The sequence below is a fragment of the Plutella xylostella genome, chromosome 26 (assembly GCF_932276165.1).
Source record: "Plutella xylostella chromosome 26, ilPluXylo3.1, whole genome shotgun sequence".
Lineage (NCBI taxonomy): Eukaryota > Metazoa > Arthropoda > Insecta > Lepidoptera > Plutellidae > Plutella > Plutella xylostella.
Window position 1 is genome coordinate 7818664 of NC_064006.1, and position 18045 is coordinate 7836708.

General features: G+C 42.2%; 1 protein-coding gene across 1 annotated transcript; it reads right to left on the reverse strand.

The window, feature by feature from the left end:
* Window positions 1–1534: 1534 nt before the first annotated feature.
* Window positions 1535–17672, reverse strand: LOC105398832 (protein Skeletor, isoforms B/C). Its single transcript, XM_048630678.1, has 15 exons — window positions 17442–17672; window positions 17253–17326; window positions 16319–16467; window positions 15485–15721; window positions 14933–15040; window positions 14230–14412; window positions 13735–13828; window positions 13171–13317; window positions 10496–10631; window positions 9864–10035; window positions 9479–9558; window positions 8893–9002; window positions 8295–8460; window positions 3399–3587; window positions 1535–2658 (listed from the first exon to the last, which is right to left on the reverse strand). The coding sequence occupies exons 1-15, from the start codon at window positions 17482–17484 to the stop codon at window positions 2531–2533; spliced, it is 2016 nt and encodes a 671-aa protein (XP_048486635.1). The 5' UTR covers window positions 17485–17672; the 3' UTR covers window positions 1535–2530.
* Window positions 17673–18045: the final 373 nt, after the last annotated feature.

Here is an 18045-nt window from a genome sequence, read left to right on the forward strand (position 1 = left end):
TTATTCGTATGTAGGTATTGAACTTTAAATGTGAGTCTCAACACTTTAAATTAAATAGTTAAATACTCTTTTTTTTTTTTTATGTGTATCTTAGAATAAAGATTCGGTCGTTGTTGGTAAAAATCAATGTACTAAAATAACCATTGGTTTGAAAAATATACTCCAGCTTAATAGCTGGACTATACTATATTGAATTATAAATGTAAGCTGTCTATTAAATTAAATGTATGTACCTAGGGGCCGTCCATTAATCACGTGAGGTCGTTTTTCTCATTTTTTGACCCCCCCTCCCCCCTGGTGATATTTGGTGAGGTTTGGGACTAACCCCCCCCTCCCCCCCATTGATCACGTGTATTTTTTTGGAAGTCTATGTAAAGGCTATTTTTGACTAGAAAAAATATAAAGAAAGAAGAATGGCGAAACCTGACCCGCTTTGCATAAGTTAGCAGCCACTAACCAAACCTATTTTAAGTTATTGATAAAAATGACTGTTATCAGGGAGAAATATTTTAAAAAATCTAAACCATGGGGTTCTTGAGATATTAGGGTTCAAAAGTAAATTAATTAAAGATTTTTTTTCGTTAAATAAGATTTTGATGAATGGTACAAGCACAAATAAGTTTTATAATCTAAATCATGGGATTCCCAACACATGGCGCATCACAGAATGTATTACATGATTTTATTTATGCAAATAATATCATAATTATTTTTGCACATTTCACACTCAAAAACCTATTTTTATAAAGAGACCAATTTCAAAAATTATTTCATTCTATTCAAGTTCCCGTTATTCCGAAGTAACATAAAATACTTTTTATCCAGGAATTCCCACGGGAACACTTTTTAAATCAATTTTTAACTCGAGGGTAACATCTAGTACAGTAGAAAGACTTGATCTTTCAGCACCTATATCTTCGTTCTCCCATGCCTCATAATAATAAAATTAATACCAGTATATGCTGTAGTCACGGACTACACATCAGTGTATGTTTCATCAATGGCCGCTCTGGGTCATGGCGCCATAGATAAATCGCCATTCTCCTTTGCAAGGACTCGGGGCGATCTTTCAAGGCGCGCGGGGAGTCGTTGCTTAGCAACGCCGGGCGAGTCAATCAAGGTCATACTAAAAATCAATCAAAATTTTGCGGCGTTCAAAATTTCGTTTCCGAAATACCTAGCGGTTTTTGACAAAATATTAATACACGTGATGTCTAACGAGACCCCTCCCTCGCGATGTTTCGTGAGGTTTTCCGTACCCCCTCCCCCCCCCTTTGAGCCTCACGTGATTAATGGACGGCCCCCTAGATAATATTATGAGATAAAATAAATGTTTATATGTATATTCTTGTAAACTTTACGGCACACATTTATGTTTTTAAACCATTTTCTTTGTATACATCTTCAAGATCTTGCTTTCTATAGAAGAACTCTATTTGAATTTATGTTGTTTATTTTGTATTATTACAATTCAAATACATATGTTTTAAAGTATACTATGAGTATTTTCTCTTCATTTCATCAACTAAAAGGTATAGCCCGTTAGTCTATGCCCGTACAAACGCCTTACAACAATTCACATATAAAAAATACTACCTTATACAGAAATTCTTTGTAGACCGCCCAGAAATTAATTGAGTTAATGGTTTTATACATTAAACAATTGATTGCAATGATTTTAAAACTACGTATTTCCAGAGTATAGGTCCATTTTGTGGACCCCTTAAATGAAATATACAAAACTTTTATAGCATTATATTTATTGGATTGATAATTTCTGTAAAATAATGTATAAAAGAGATCTTCTTACGCTTATTCAACTATACTAAAGGATTCAAAAATATGTTGGTAAATTGAGTATTATTTCATACAATACGTTCAAGATAGTCAAAAATATTTATAGGTAAAAATAAGAGTATAGAAAAAAATTGAGAATAGATGTACATGTAAAATATAATATTTAGAAAAATTAAACTTATCTTTTCATAAACAGTCTTCATATAATGGACGGATATAATCTTACATCTACATAATACTTTCAGTATTACTTTTCATAAATCTTGGATTTGTTTTGAGTAAAATTCATAAGTATAGGAAAAACATTTGTTGATAAGTAGGCATGGTACAATCTGCTTCACTAGTCAGTACACACTTTGTACATTGTCAAACTAATAAATCATAAATTCATTCAAACATAAGCGGATAATAAGTACAATTATACTACTGTAGTTTGTGAATAGGTACATATACTATTTAAATACCTAGATTTGTGAACTGATTGTATCATGGTAAACATAAAATATATACATCAGAAACTAGAACTGTTAGCACAAGATTTGTGACATCATAGATCTTGATATAAATAACAGTGTACCTACTGTTTTTGAGTTATTTAAAAAAAAACAATAACTACGATTTTTTATGGAGTTTCAGTACGAACAAAATATCGTTCTTGCTATCCAAATATACCTTTGTCAACCTTTGATTGCCTACTCAACAAAATTCCTATCTAAACTAAGCACCGACACTATCATAACATGACATACACGAGTAAGGCAGCGACGGTGAACACTGCTGAGTTTCTCGCTGTAAATGCTGCACTTTTCTTTCCGATCGTGCGCTTATGTCGGTCCACTATGAATATGCGACCGCCCATACCTGGAACAAATATGTATAAATTGTAAATGCAGGTAAATAAAATATAATATAATATTGTTGAGGATTTAGTTAGACCATAGATTTCGGGAGGCTTTATTGAAAATTCATGCCTGCAAAGTTTACACTGGTCTATATCTAGTACAGTTTGGGTAAACAAGTCTGCAGTTATAGTTTTCTCACATTCCTGACGCTAATGACTGACTAATCCATTAATTCATTACGGAGACAAACCCTACTTCAGCTCTGTCACCGATACGGTAAGCTGTAATTCTCACCTGCATGAGTAAACGAGTGATAGTACACCACATCAGGCCAGGTAGTATTAGGAGCGACCTCCATCACGGCCGGGGCTCCCTCCCGGCACGACCAGCTCAGGGTGCGGTTGAAGGCCCTGAAGGACGCGTAGTCGTCGTCGCAGAGACAAATGACGATTGAAACGACATATTTCAACACGGACGTACATTGTTGATTCCAAGGCTGACTTGACCTACCTACTACTTACAAAACAATGCACGCATCCGTCGTTGCTTCATCGTTGAATTTATTAGTATCACGTGGCTATACTAGACCTATGTAAGCTGTAATAACACATTCATCGTTGAATCATCGTTGATTTTCTTACGGATTGGCGTGGTTGTGATACCATGTTAAAGAGCATTCGTCGTTGAGTCATCGCTGATTTTTAACCAGGTTTAGCTAGATTTATTTGAATCCTCCATTTATTCCTAAAAAAAACTTACCAGCATGAGTAAACGAGTGATAGTACACCACATCAGGCCACGTAGTATTGGGAGCCACCTCCATCACGGCCGGGGCGCCCTCCCGGCACGACCAGCTCAGGGTGCGGTTGAAGGCCCTGAAGGACGCGTAGTCGTCGTCGCGGCGCCGGTCGGCCGAGGCGGCGTGGGTGGCCAGGCAGAGGGGGCCCGCTGTGAAAAAATAATAGAATAATATTTATTCAGATCACTAAGATCCATTTTGTTAGTAGACATATTAAAATACAGTGGGTTAGTAAGTACTTAAAATATTTACAACTTAAAACTACTTATTATTTATTTAGGCCGACATATTATACATTGGGCAGTCAAACATAAATTCTAATACCTAAGTCATATTAATTTACAACAAATTAATAACTAATATAACGAGGTAGGATTCCTTCATTAAATGAAAAGAAATCAAAATAATGTGGTCTAAAACCAACACCTCCACACATAAAAAACCATAAATAGCACGATGTAGCATTGCTACTTACAGCGCCATCTATCTTTCGCTCTAGTGAAACACACATGTCATAAAGTAAGCGTGACTCGTAGTTGCTGCTTCCAAACGCCATCTAGCGGTTAATCTAGTGTAAAACATGTCAAACCATGAACGTATATGTGTTGTTTCTGAATTTTCTTTGTTTCTTTAAACATACCATGAGTAGGCGTAACCCTTCCTCTTCTCGTATGGGCCCCACCCGCCAGCACCCTGACAGCCCTCGCGGCCGCCTCGTCCAGTCGCTCCAGGCCTCCGACTTGCTCCGTGGTGATCATGAGCGGGTGGTAACTAGTCCTCTATAGGAATAGTACAACCAAACCATACCGCGATGTAGCATTGGTACTTATAACGCCATCTATCGGTCGCTCTAGTGAAACACACATGTCGTACCATAGGCGTTGCTGCTTTTAACGCCATCTAGCGGTAAGCTAGTGTAACAACACTGTTACGCTTTTTATTGTTCTGTTTGAGTGTCAAATATACCTTTCTTACTTCTTTCTTTCTAAACACGTACCATGAGTAGGCGTGACTCTTCCTCTTCTCGTATGGGCGCCTCCAGCCAGCACCCTGACGGCCCTCGCGGCCGCCTCGTCCAGACGCTCCAGGCCTCCCAACGGCTCCGTGGTGATCATGAGCAGATCATCATCATCAGCCTATAGCTGCTGGACGTAGGCCTCACCCAAAAGCACGCCACTGGATGCGATCTTTAGGTTTCCGAGAGCAGATAGCTGGTTGCATTGGTAACTAATCCTCTATAGGAATATTACAACCAAACCTTACCGCGATGTAGCATTGCTGCTTCCAGCGCCATCTATCGGTTACTCTAGTGAAACAACTGAAACACACATGTCATACCATACAACATAAGCAGATTGGTAACTAATCCTCTATAGGAATAGTACAACCAAACCATACTGCGATGTAGCATTGCTACTTACAGCGCCATCTATCGGTCACTCTAGTGTAGCATATACTATAAGTAGGCGTGACTCAAAACCAAATTATACCGCGATGTAGCATTGCTACTTATAACGCCATCGATCAGTCACTCTAGCTAGTGAAACACACATGTCATACCATGAGTAGGCTCATAGTTGCTGCAACCAACACCATCTAGCGCTAACCTAGGCTAGTAGCACGGGGCGCATTTAAGACGTGACATAAGTTTCGCAGCCTCAAGAGCGAGCGCGACAGAGAACTTTTGTCACGTCTTGAATGCGCCCCGTGCTAGCCCTTCTAGTGAAACACATAGCATGAGTAGGCGTCACCCTTCCTCGTCTCGTATGGGCACCCCCAGCCAACACCCTGACAGCCCTCGCGGCCGCCTCGTCCAGACGCTCCAGGCCTCCGACTGGCTCCGTGGTGATCATGAGCGGGTGGTAACTAGTCCTCTATAGGAATAATAGTACAACCAAACCATACCGCGATGTAGCATTGCTGCTTACAACGCCATCTATCGGTCGCTCTAGTGAAACATACATATCATACCATGAGTAGACGTGACTCATAGTTGCTGCTTCCAACGCCATCTAGCGGTAACCTAGTGTAACATCAGCATCAGCACATAGATGGTAACATTGGTAACACTGCTTACAGCGCCATCTATCGGTCCCTCTAGTGAAACACACATGTCATACCATAGGCGTTGCTGCTTTTAACGCCATCTAGCTGTAACCTAGTGAAACACACATGTCAAACCATGAACGTATATGTGTTGCTTCTGTGTGCGTTAGAATAACGTTTTTTTTCCTTTCATACCGTCATCATCATCAGCCAATAATCATCCACTGCTGGACATAGGCCTCTCCCAAGGAGCGCCACAACACTCGGTCCTCGGCCTTCCTCATCCAACCACTACCCGCCACCCGCCTAAGGTCGTCAGTCCAGCGGGCAGGAGGGCGTCCCACGCTGCGTTTGCCTGTTCGTGGTCTCCACTCGAGAACTCGTCTACCCCAACGGTTATCGGTTCTTCGGCAGATATGACCAGCCCACTGCCACTTCAGCTTGCATATTTTGACAGCTATGTCGGTAACCTTAGTCCTCTGACGGATAACCTCATTTCTGATACGATCCATCAGAGAAACCCCAAGCATAGCTCTCTCCATAGCACGCTGAGCGACTTTAAATCGGTGGACCAGTCCTACCGTCAGTGTCCACGTCTCTGCACCATACGTCATCACTGGCAGGACGCACTGGTTGAAGACTTTTGTCTTCAGGCTCTGAGGAATGGCCGAGGAGAATATGTGACGAAGTTTCCCGAATGCAGCCCAACCCAGTTGGATGCGCCTTGCAGCCTCCTTGTCGAAGTTGCTTCTGCCTAGCCGAATAGTCTGCCCGAGGTAGACATATTCTTGCACAACTTCGATTGTTGCCTCACCAACGGCGACCGGCTCCGGTTTGATGTGAGCATTGTACATGACTTTCGTCTTGTCCAAGTTCATACCGAGGCCAACACGTCGGGAAGCAGCATTTAGGCCACTTAGCATCCAGCTGAGTTCCTGCAGAGATTCTGCCATAATAACGATGTCGTCCGCGAAGCGGAGGTGTGACATGTACTCGCCATTTATACATATGCCATGTCCTTTCCAGTCCAACGTCTTAAAGACATCTTCCAATGCATTGGTGAACAGTTTCGGAGATATCACATCCCCCTGTCTCACTCCACGTTGCAGTTGGATAGGTCTTGTCTTGTGGTCCTGTACTTGGACAGTCATAGTAGCGGCATTGTACAGACATCTCAACACCTCGATATAGCGCCAATCGATTTGGCATCTCTGCAAGGATTCCAAAACTGCCCAGGTCTCGATGGAGTCGAAGGCTTTTTCATAGTCAACAAAGGCTAGACACAGAGGCTGATTATACTCTTCGGTCTTCTGTATAATCTGCCTTAGCGTCAATTCACACGTACCACAACCACACCACGTCGCAGCGACAAAATGTGGTCAAGCTGTGGTTACGTGTGAATTGTGTGACAGCGGCTTTTTGCAGTTGCGTTGTGGCAGCGACAAAATGTCGATGTGGTTGCGTTGTCGCTGTCATTGCTATGTGGTAACCACGTCGTCGTATGCATTTAATAGGGAGAGGAGGTGGCCGCGGTGCCGCCGCCGCGTGTCGGCGTTGCCGTTGCGATGTGGTTGCGTTGTGGTTGCGATGTGGTCGTATTACACAGGTGGTCGATAACAACGACAAAATGTGGCACGTGTGAATTGGATTATTCATTGTCAATACAAAATATACGCCCGACCACACCGCGTGGTTGTGGTGTGGTTGTGGTTGTGGTGTGGTTGTGGTACGTCTGAATTGACCCTTACTGTATGGATGTGGTCTATTGTACTAAAGCCTTTTCGAAACCCAGCCTGCTCTGGGGGCTGGAACTCGTCTAACTTTTGGGCAAGACGGTTCGTGATAACCCTTGAGAACAGCTTGTATACATGGCTTAAAAGCGAGATCGGTCTATAGTTCTTCAGAAGGGTTTTGTCACCCTTCTTAAAGAACAATACCACGACGCTCTCAGGCCATGCCTCCGGTGTAATGCCATTGTGAAGAACCGAATTGAAGAGCCTCTGGAGCTGTTCGAGGATTGCAATACCTCCAGCTTTCAGAAGCTCTGTAGTAATTCCGTCTTCACCCGGAGCCTTGTTGTTTTTAAGCTGCTCAAGGGCTATCCTAATCTCGCCTATGTCGACGTCAGGGATGTCGTCAGTGTAGTGGCGTATTAGTGGCGCTCTGGAATCGGTGAGCTGAGCCACAGACTTCTGCGCGTGTGAAGCATAAAGTTGTCCGTAAAAACCTTCAATTTCGGCAAGAACCTCCGGCTTAGAGGCAACGATATTACCATCTGCAGACCTCAACTTCGTGAAGTGGCTTCTCCCAAGTTGCTGAACGAAGACTTTTGACCCCCGATTTTGCTCAATTGCTGCTTCTATGGCGCGTGTGTTGGGGCGACGGAGATCTCTTCGTATCAGCTTCTTTATACGCTTGTTGAGTACCCGTAGTTCTGACGAAGTGTCACCTGCCGACGGAAATTCGCGTCGAGTGTCTCGCTTGAAAGTTTAGACTCCTTGCTTTTGCTTCTCATGCTAAAATGTCTGTGGCCCACCTCACGAAGAGCCTTCACTATTTGGATTGTATCCGCGTCAATATCCGTAGTGGTTTCCAGCGATTCGAATCGGCTCTGTAGTTCTCTCTGGAAGCTGGTGTTGCCAGCTCTAATTTGGTGCAGTGTGGGACGAAGGGTCGACTTCACCAGACGTCTCCTCTCCAGCTTGAAGTCAATATTCAGAGTACCTCGGAGAAGTCGGTGATCACTCCCAGTTTTAAACCCATTGATCACTGAGACATCTCTGAATATGTGCCGCTTGTCAGTTTCATACCGTGAGTAGGCGTGACCCTGCCTCTTCTCGTATGGGCGCCTCCAGCCAGCACCCTGACAGCCCTCGCGGCCGCCTCGTCCAGTCGTTCCAGACCTCCCACCGGCTCCGTGGTGATCATGAGCGGGTGGTAGAACCGAGCGGAGTGGGGGTCGTTGCCGCCGAATACCTGAGGAGAGGAGGAAGAAGTTTTAAAATTTGTCGCTAGATGGCGCTATACACACAAAGATTGTTTACCTTTTATGCGTAGTGTGAATGAATGCAATACCTATAGGTAAGATGTAGGTATGTTTTATAGTCAGCATCATTTAGTACCTGTAGAGTTTTGAACCTTGTCGAATTCACAAATCAGTTAGCCATTCAATGCCGCGATGTAGCAAAAAGGGTAAGTATACTAAGCTGAAAGGGGTGACTCAGAGGGCCATCATGATCAGCTTTTGTTCTACAATTTTTGTAAATTGGCAAAAAATATATTTGGTTATCCATAGTATTAGAAAGTCACATGACAAACAAAGTTTCTATGGAAAATGAAATATTTTTTTCGTGTATTTTCAAAACTTGTGATTTTTACAAGAGGACCTTTGTAGGTCTATTACCATACCTTAAAGTTGTAAACCAGTCCCCTCCTCATCTGTAGATCAGGTGCTATCTGTCCGTTGATGTACCACACCAGGTCGCGACCGAGGCGCGCGCGCCGCCCGCCGCCCGGACCTAGAATAGAATAGAATATTATACAGGGTGTTGGAAAAGTGGTATACTAAGCCGAAACCTACATGTGCAGCCTGCATGGTATATCTGAGACAGAAAATGATATCAGAACTTAAAAATTTGCGAAAAAGAAATCATTTTTCACAGTAAAAACTCACGTGAGCTTGCAGATGTTAGTATGGAAATCGATATTTTTTTTCGCGAATTTTTACATTCTGATTTCATTTTCTAAAATATAACATGCTGGAAACAGCCGAAAGGCTTGGTACCCTTTTTGTAACACCCTGTACAGGCTGTTGCAAAACAAGGTAGGTACTAAGTATGTAGGTAACAAGGCGTGACCAAAATCTTACGTTGACCTAGCTAAAATATAATTTGTTTCTGCCATTTTGATGCACAGATTTTTTATATGACGACTTGAAGAGCATTTATTTTAATTATTTTTGTAAAATCATAAGATTAATTGTTTTATTGCTTACCTAATGTAGCTGTGAAAGAGCGTAGAGATGGGTCGAACAGTTCCGGCACATCCCAAGTGGGTATAGTCGGGGATTTACCGCTGCGGAAGAAAAGAGAAGTAATATTTGCAATATGGCTATTTAAACTGTTGAAATCGAAGAACTAATAATCACATTCGGTAGAAAGATGCTGATTAAGTACTTTCACTTTCTAATGCAATATTCAAATATAGATTGATAGAGTACTCTTTATTTTTTACACCAACAAATACTTATCAATTTTAAATGACTACTTAATTAGGGTACTTACAAAAGGTGGACGTATCGCTTGTAGCGATCTCTTGCAGACAACCTTTATAAGTAGGTAAGTACAAATATTGTTCATAAGACATAAAACTACAATTACCTAGTAAACGGATAGCAGTCGTTAGTAGGCGGGTTGGCATTCACATTAATTGACACATCCTTCTTGGGGTAGATGTGGTGGAACGATGGCCCGCGCTCGTGGTCCAGCGTGCCGATGGACCACACGATGTAGGTCGGTCCTTCCGTTTGCCACTCGCGGTCTATTGAGTCGTCTGGGTAAGAAAAGAAAACATTATAATATGTATCGGGTTTTGCAGAAGTGGTTTAGTAAACAGAAAGACTTAGGGCCTAATTTTTTTCTAGGTCTATTAAGCGAAGTAAGTATATTTCTAATGATTGTAAAGTCATCTGATTCATCATTGCCAAATGGACAACCTTTTAAGATTAAACTGAATACAAACTTGGATACGTATAGATTTGACCAGCTACCTTATTCACAGCACAGAGACATCGAATGAATAAAATAGTCGACGTGATCAATTTAATGTAACAAATAATTTAGAAATACGTCGAGGAACCGATAGGAATTAGGAACCTATTGCAATAATATATCTTAGTTAGATCGTAACGATACCAAACCGAGCGAACTTTTGTGCTGTAAATAGTGTAGCTGGTTGAACCTTCTCTAAGTTCAATAGAAAAGGACAAAATAGCACAGAACACAATACTCACAAGGCTTCAGCGTCTGCCTATAAGTGACCACAGTGAGTCCATCGCTCCTGGAGCCAGAGAACAGCTGGTTGTTGTCCAGGTGCCCCAGTCTAGTGTCCGCACAGACGCCGCGCCACGCGCCCAGCACCTGCACGCACTGGAATATGAGCCTTATTAGTAAATTAATAGAGATAAAATTGCATTGGAGGAATTGCGAGCAGTGCCGAAGCGACGTTTTGAGACAGTTGCAAGGTAAATGCGCGATTGTCGCTTGTTTCTTAGTGGGAATTTTAAATTAATAGTAGCCTATGTAATGATCCAGGGTGCCAGCTTCCTATATACCAAATTTTATAAAATTCCATTCATTATTTTCGCATAAAAGAGGTTTATAATACACAAGTGTCAGTATTTTTAGCACGAAAGTGCTTTTTTAAGACACGAGTGTGAAACGCGATGACATAATATCATAGCGTCTGCCTATAAGTGACCACAGTGAGCCCGTCGCTCCTGGAGCCAGAGAACAGCTGGTTGTTGTCCAGGTGCCCCAGTCTAGTGTCCGCACAGACGCCGCGCCACGCGCCCAGCACCTGCACGCACTGGAATATGAGCCTTATTAGTAAATAAATAGAGATAAAATTGCATTGGAGGAATTGCGAGCAGTGCCGAAGCGACGTTTTGAGACAGTTGCAAGGTAAATGCGCGATTGTCGCTTGTTTCTTAGTGGGAATTTTAAATTAATAGTAGCCTATGTAATGATCCAGGGTGCCAGCTTCCTATATACCAAATTTTATAAAATTCCATTCATTATTTTCGCATAAAAGAGGTTTATAATACACAAGTGTCAGTATTTTTAGCACGAAAGTGCTTTTTTAAGACACGAGTGTGAAACGCGATGACATAATATCATAGCGTCTGCCTATAAGTGACCACAGTGAGCACGTCGCTCCTGGAGCCAGAGAACAGCTGGTTGTTGTCCAGGTGCCCCAGTCTAGTGTCCGCACAGACGCCGCGCCACGCGCCCAGCACCTGCACGCACTGGAATATGAGCCTTATTAGTAAATTAATAGAGATAAAATTGCATTGGAGGAATTGCGAGCAGTGCCGAAGCGACGTTTTGAGACAGTTGCAAGGTAAATGCGCGATTGTCGCTTGTTTCTTAGTGGGAATTTTAAATTAATAGTAGCCTATGTAATGATCCAGGGTGCCAGCTTCCTATATACCAAATTTTATAAAATTCCATTCATTATTTTCGCATAAAAGAGGTTTATAATACACAAGTGTCAGTATTTTTAGCACGAAAGTGCTTTTTTAAGACACGAGTGTGAAACGCGATGACATAATATCATAGCGTCTGCCTATAAGTGACCACAGTGAGCCCGTCGCTCCTGGAGCCAGAGAACAGCTGGTTGTTGTCCAGGTGCCCCAGTCTAGTGTCCGCGCAGACCCCGCGCCACGCGCCCAGCACCTGCACGCACTGGAATATGATCCTAGTTAGTATAGCGATAGAGGTCAAATTGCCGTGTCACATGAAATTGAGACAGATGCTGCTATGGCCACTTTAGGAGAAAGTATATCTAGGCCAAAATAACGAACGAGCTTTTCCGTTCCTCAAGATCTCGGCTACGTCTGTGCCAAATTTCACCAAAATAATTTCAGTAATTTAGAAATGAATGAGCAAAAGCCACAGTTCGTAATTTAGCTTTTGTAATACAAGTGTGAAATGCGATGATATAATATCTCTCTAGAGAACAGTTGGTTGTTGCAATGTGGTCCAGCTATTGCTTGGTCTATTTGAGCCCTGTTATGCAGAGGTCAAAGTGCAGTAGAACGATGATAATAGACCGAAATAGAGACCGAGCGTTGTAGTCCACGCCAATGGCGTCGCGTGGTTTTGATACATTATTGGTTTACGTTTGACACATCTGTCAAGAATATAATATGAAGATGACGTATAATTGATGAACCAATTCCTGGTTACGATATAACCGACTATGGTGAAATTGGAGTTAAGTTTGATTAATTTTAATTGTCTGATCCCTTGTTAAATATTCTTCATTGTTGCAGACAGTGTCATTATTTCCCGTTAAGGAGTAATTTGGTGCTATTTTCACTGGATCTTTTTCATTTGCGAGTGTATTACTAAGAAATCCTTACCGGAGATAAATCCGTTACATTATAATCAGTGGCGAAGGCCCTCTGCAGCTTCTGGTCGCAGTGCGCCCCCGCTATGTCTGCACCCAGCATCTGTGACCCGGTGGTCGAGCCCGATATGCCGAATGACATACTTACAGGATTTCGCGTCTATAATACACTTATTTCAATGACACGTGTGGAGTTGAAATGGCAGGTGGAACTTTTTCATTGCTCGCGAGTGTGTTAAGGCCTTAAATTACCATCGAAACTAAGACACTTGCTAAATGCTGTCAGATGGCTGTCAAACGGCTTATAAATATATCAAATTTTGTTTTTTTTTTATAGTGACACAGTTATAGTTTTTTTTTTTACCACGAGTACTTACCGTTTTTTTACTCTGTTACTATTGGTCCGCATAATCCAAGTACTTAATTTACTACTGCGTTGCGGTTCTAAATACAACCCACCTCACTCTTTATCCATCTCTGTAAATATCGGAAATGTGCAAGAGACATACTTAAATCTCGTTAGTAAAAAAAAACTAAAGTACTTATAAAACTTACCGGAGCTAAATCAGTGACATTATAATCCGTGGCGAAGGCCCTCTGCAGCTTTTGGTCGTAGTACGCCACCGCTATGTCTGCACCCAGCATCTGAGAGCCAGTTGTGGAACCGGATATACCGAACGCCATGTATTCGTTGTCTTCTATCTGAAAATGTAAAGGTTGATGGATTTTAAATTCAATGAGAATTAATCAGATTCATAAACTATTTATTTCTGCATTGACAACAAAACTTACGCCAATGTTCAAGCCAATGGCGACTCGGACTTGAGCACGAAGGTTCCGTACCATTGTCTATACAGGGTGTAGCAAAAAGGGTATAGTAATCCGAAAGGGGGTCATACTGAACCACTATTATTCTATGACTTTTGGTGATTCGTGACGAAATCCCATAACGAAAAGTCACGTGACCAACAGCGTTTCTATGGAGAAGCTACATTTTGTCGTAGAACAACAGTAATTTAGAATGCCCGCCAGATCACCCCCTTTTAATTTACTATGCACTTGATTCGTCATTTCGGAAGGCATCTATCGAACACCCTGTATACGGTGTATACCACCTACCTGAGCCGCCAGCTGTATGGTGACCTGCGGGCCGTGCACCTCCCATGACACCTGGTACCCTCGGTGCAGCTGCTTGCAGTTGGGCAGGGATGACCTGGAACAAACATATAGGAAGATATAGAGTATAAACAGTCATACATTGCATGTGAGTTTAAGGGTTTCGTATTTTAAAAATAAAACCCTTACCTATATGATCACAATAGACTCTTCATCTCGGGAATGCATAGATATAATTACCAATTTAGTTGAAAAACATGAATTTCAGTCTACGGTCTCTTGAAGGTACGAAAAATCATTTTTCTAATCTTTATTAGGTATAACTTATAACTGCCATTTATTTTACCAAAAATTACAATTTGATGCCTACAAGTAATATTTGCAAAGCAGCACTGTCTACCCCACCAATTTTTGGGTAAACCTTATCAAAAACTCAATAGCCCCTGTTTACTTCTTTTACCACCATTAGTCAAGCCATAAATTTCATATCCTACTCACGCATGAGGCAACACACTGGCCAGTTGCGGCGGCACGTTCAATCCATCCGACACCAGTACCGAAGCCAGGCTGGTGGCGGCGAGGGCGTCCCACACTGAGAGCCAGGAGATGTCGCGCACTGTTGTAGAGCCTGCTAGTGTTAGCCGCACGTCTGTGCCGTTGTAGGGAGAGAGGGGCTCCACACTGGAAGGTGTAAAAAGGTCTTTAATTATAATTATTGAAGACTTTATAAGCTAGCTTTTTTAAGGCTTGGTCCACCAACCACACACTAGACCAGCGCGGTGGACTAAGCCTTAAAACCATTACTTTATTGGAAGGATACCCGAGCCCAGCAGTGAGGACGTGATGGGTCGACATTAGCATTCCCTAACAGTTTTTATTTTAAATCTATTGTTGAATGTCCATTAGTAGAACTTAAAATCCCGTGCCATGCCGTCCCCGTGTGCGTAGACCATTAAGGTTATAGCTTATTAGAGCCACCCGGCACCCACCCCGCACCGCCTCGTCACACGTCGTACAGTCATTGTCGACAGGTGGTTAACCAGTGGACCCCGCGCTGAGCCGCGCGAGGCGAGGCGGTGCGTAGTTGGTGTTGGGTGGCTCTAATGAGTTATGATGATTCGTAAGAGCTGCCAGAAAGTCTGTTAGTGAAGTACTGTTTTCATAAAACGAAAATTTCTAATATTAGTGTTGGAATACTCACTATCCATACTCGTCGGGCACCTTGGTCCCGCGCGCGGAGGGCTGGGCGCCCTCGCCCGCCCAGAAATACACCTCGCCGCCGCTGCCGTCGTAGCGGAACGACGGGATCCTGGGGAATAATGTAGGTTGCTTTATGTGAGTCTGCTAGGAAGTCGTGGCCAGAGCTCAACTTGCTGGCCACGACTTCCTAGCAATATCTTGTGCCCTATGACCTCAGCACCTCTACTTGCCAAAATAGACTAGAGTATCCTCCAAGAGTCGAAAAAAAGGTTGCTTAAAACTCAGCTTTATTAAAGTTTGAGTTACACAGGATCTAGGGCGACTTGCACAAACATTTAAATCTAGATTTAGTGTCAAATATCGATTTAAGAAACGTCAATCCATATAAAATTTGACACTAAATCGAGATTTAACACTAAATCTAGATTGAATATGTTGGTGCAAGTGGCCCCTAATGGAATAACTTTTTTTACGGAAAATATTAATTATTCAGATTGAAGAGTAAAACCCCCCTTTATGAAAAACCCTGTATCACAAATACAGTTATACTCACAGTATAGTCCTAGCATCCAACACTTTAACGGGCCCGCTACTGACCGCCGGCGAGCCGGTCATGGGCCCGAGGGTCCGTTCAGTTGGAGCCTCGAAGTCATCCGGTATGGCCACGTCTCCGAAGGTGTTCTGTGTGGCGATGTCATACACACAGAGCCACTTCAGGCGAGATAGCCGCTTGCCTTCCGGTAGGATTAGACGGACTTCGGCGTCGAAGTAGCGTTCTAGGACATTTGTTCTGGAATTAGAGGGGTGGGAGGTTAATTTATGCTACAAACACCATTAATTTATTTTGATTGCTGCCTGTAAGTATAACAGTTTGATCATTGCAGCTTAACTGTGCGTTTCCATATGAATGCTCAGTATGGAAATGCACAGTTATGGTAGGGGTGACCTATGGCGTTTAGGGCAGACTTTGATAGGCATAAGAGCTAATACCTAGAGTTTGTGTGTCTTTGTGCATCTGAGATTCCCATCCGACCATATTGTCCTTACTACAACCAAACTGTTTAACATAATACTTATTAGGCTTAGCTTTCTTTCTGAGAGATGTGCTCTGGGTATAGGCACTGAAGCTGTGCTGTATACAGTATGATCAAACTCTGACTGTAGATATCTGGACTAATGTTAATATTCCACAAGCAGATGCAATGATCCATAGCAGAAGAGCTACTACCACCACCAAAACTTTAGCATGTTAATTGCTTCATCTGAATCCATAAGCATAATTTTTTGAGGGTCAAATCTGTCGTAGCTTGTATGGATTAGTCAGATGTTTGACAGGCTGGTTTGAGGATGCTGCTTATGGATTGCTAATAGGTAGGGGACTACTCACTTCCCATTCTCATCAGGCACAATGAACCCCTGCGGTCCCGGCAGCCCGGAGTCTCCCGCCCAGAAGAATGTGTCATCCCCCGTCCCGTCATAGTTGAAGTTCACCAGCAGAATGGTCCAGTCGTCCACTGCATACACGTCCCCGGACACCTGGAATGAAGAATGATGGCAATGTTGTATAGGGCTTGGAGAAATACATATTTTAACCCGTTTTCTATGTAAATAATGATCTGGGGGGTCACTCTCTAAACCAACAAACAAACAAACGAGAATTGACATACACCAAGATAGACATGTGGTAAGCAGTTTTGTTTTTTCAAAGCTTCAGAAAGCTGCACAAACCACAGCTCTATCTCGTTATACTGCCACCATGAGGCATGTGCCGATTGTGTAAAAAAAATATTTCTTGTTGACTTTGACAGTGTTCACCCAGCGCCTGCAGTGTTGTAACATCGGTGAGTCTAGTTGGCCAGAGAGCCTGTATAACATAAACATGTTTACCCTGTTACATGTTTACATAACCAAAAGGGCTGAGTAATGGAATGTAACCAAAATAACTGACAAAATGATGAGGCTACCCTTATTTATGAGTCATTTAGTATGTGTCTCTTTTTCAGACACACAATTTAATATTAATAAAAGTTAATTTGTATGTTTAGATTAGAAACTCATTCTTACTACTGTGTAATGTTTGGATTCATTGCTGATATATTATGTTAAACAAAGCCTATAATAAATAAACAATATTGATGAGTGCAGAAATTATTAGAACACAACAAACAAAATGTCAATGCCATACCAATGAGTCAATCCTCCAGTAATTATCCACAGCGATGCAAAAAACAAGTTTATAACATGATTAATAAATTAAGTTAGCAGACTGAGTTGCGAAACTGTCGCTTCAATAGACATAATGAAATTGAATGAAAACTTACTTGGTGGTGGTAGGACTTGAGTTTACCGATGAAAGCCCCTCGGTATGGGCCATCGTCTTCTTGTGATGAACATCCTGGAATCGCAAACAAAAGTTTTTATAAAACAAAAAAGTTTTAAAGAAAGAGAAAGTTGTCAACTTCTTGGAATCATACTAGAAGGGAATTTCTATGAAATTATGACTTCCTTACCTTTGGTGACGAGAGCTAGTATCACTAAACACAAAGCGTACATTTTAGTAACTGAAAGAAATAAATCTAAAGGTTAATTTGAACTTTCTCTTGCTAAAAGGTCGAGCATTGTTGTTTTCGTCACCTTCACTTCCGTTTACTAACTTACTTAACTGTCACTGTCAGCTGTCAAAAAAAGCGTTCACGTGTCATTTTAGACATAACTTGAACTTATTTTGAGTATGTTTTCTATTAGTTCAACAGAACTAATAATATAAAAGTACAGAAATATATTTATAGATGGCGCTGTTTACTGTTTTACGTTTGATCATTTATGTACTAAGTAGGTACGGTAGTAGTCTGATGATCTGCGGAAGGTAGCGGGAAGCCGCTGGATGCAGATGGCGGGTGACCGTTTGGGGTGGCGATCGTTAGGAGAGGCCTATGTCCAACAGTGGACTACGGAAGGCTGAGAGAGAGAGGTACGGTAGTGAGGTAGGTACATAGTTACAGGGGTACAGCCTGGATAAAGCCTCTGTGGGAAGTGTGACAGAAGATATATCTTGCATGAGTTCCGGGTTCGAATTTCGATAGCTAACCCTTTGTGATGCTCGATGATTTCTTT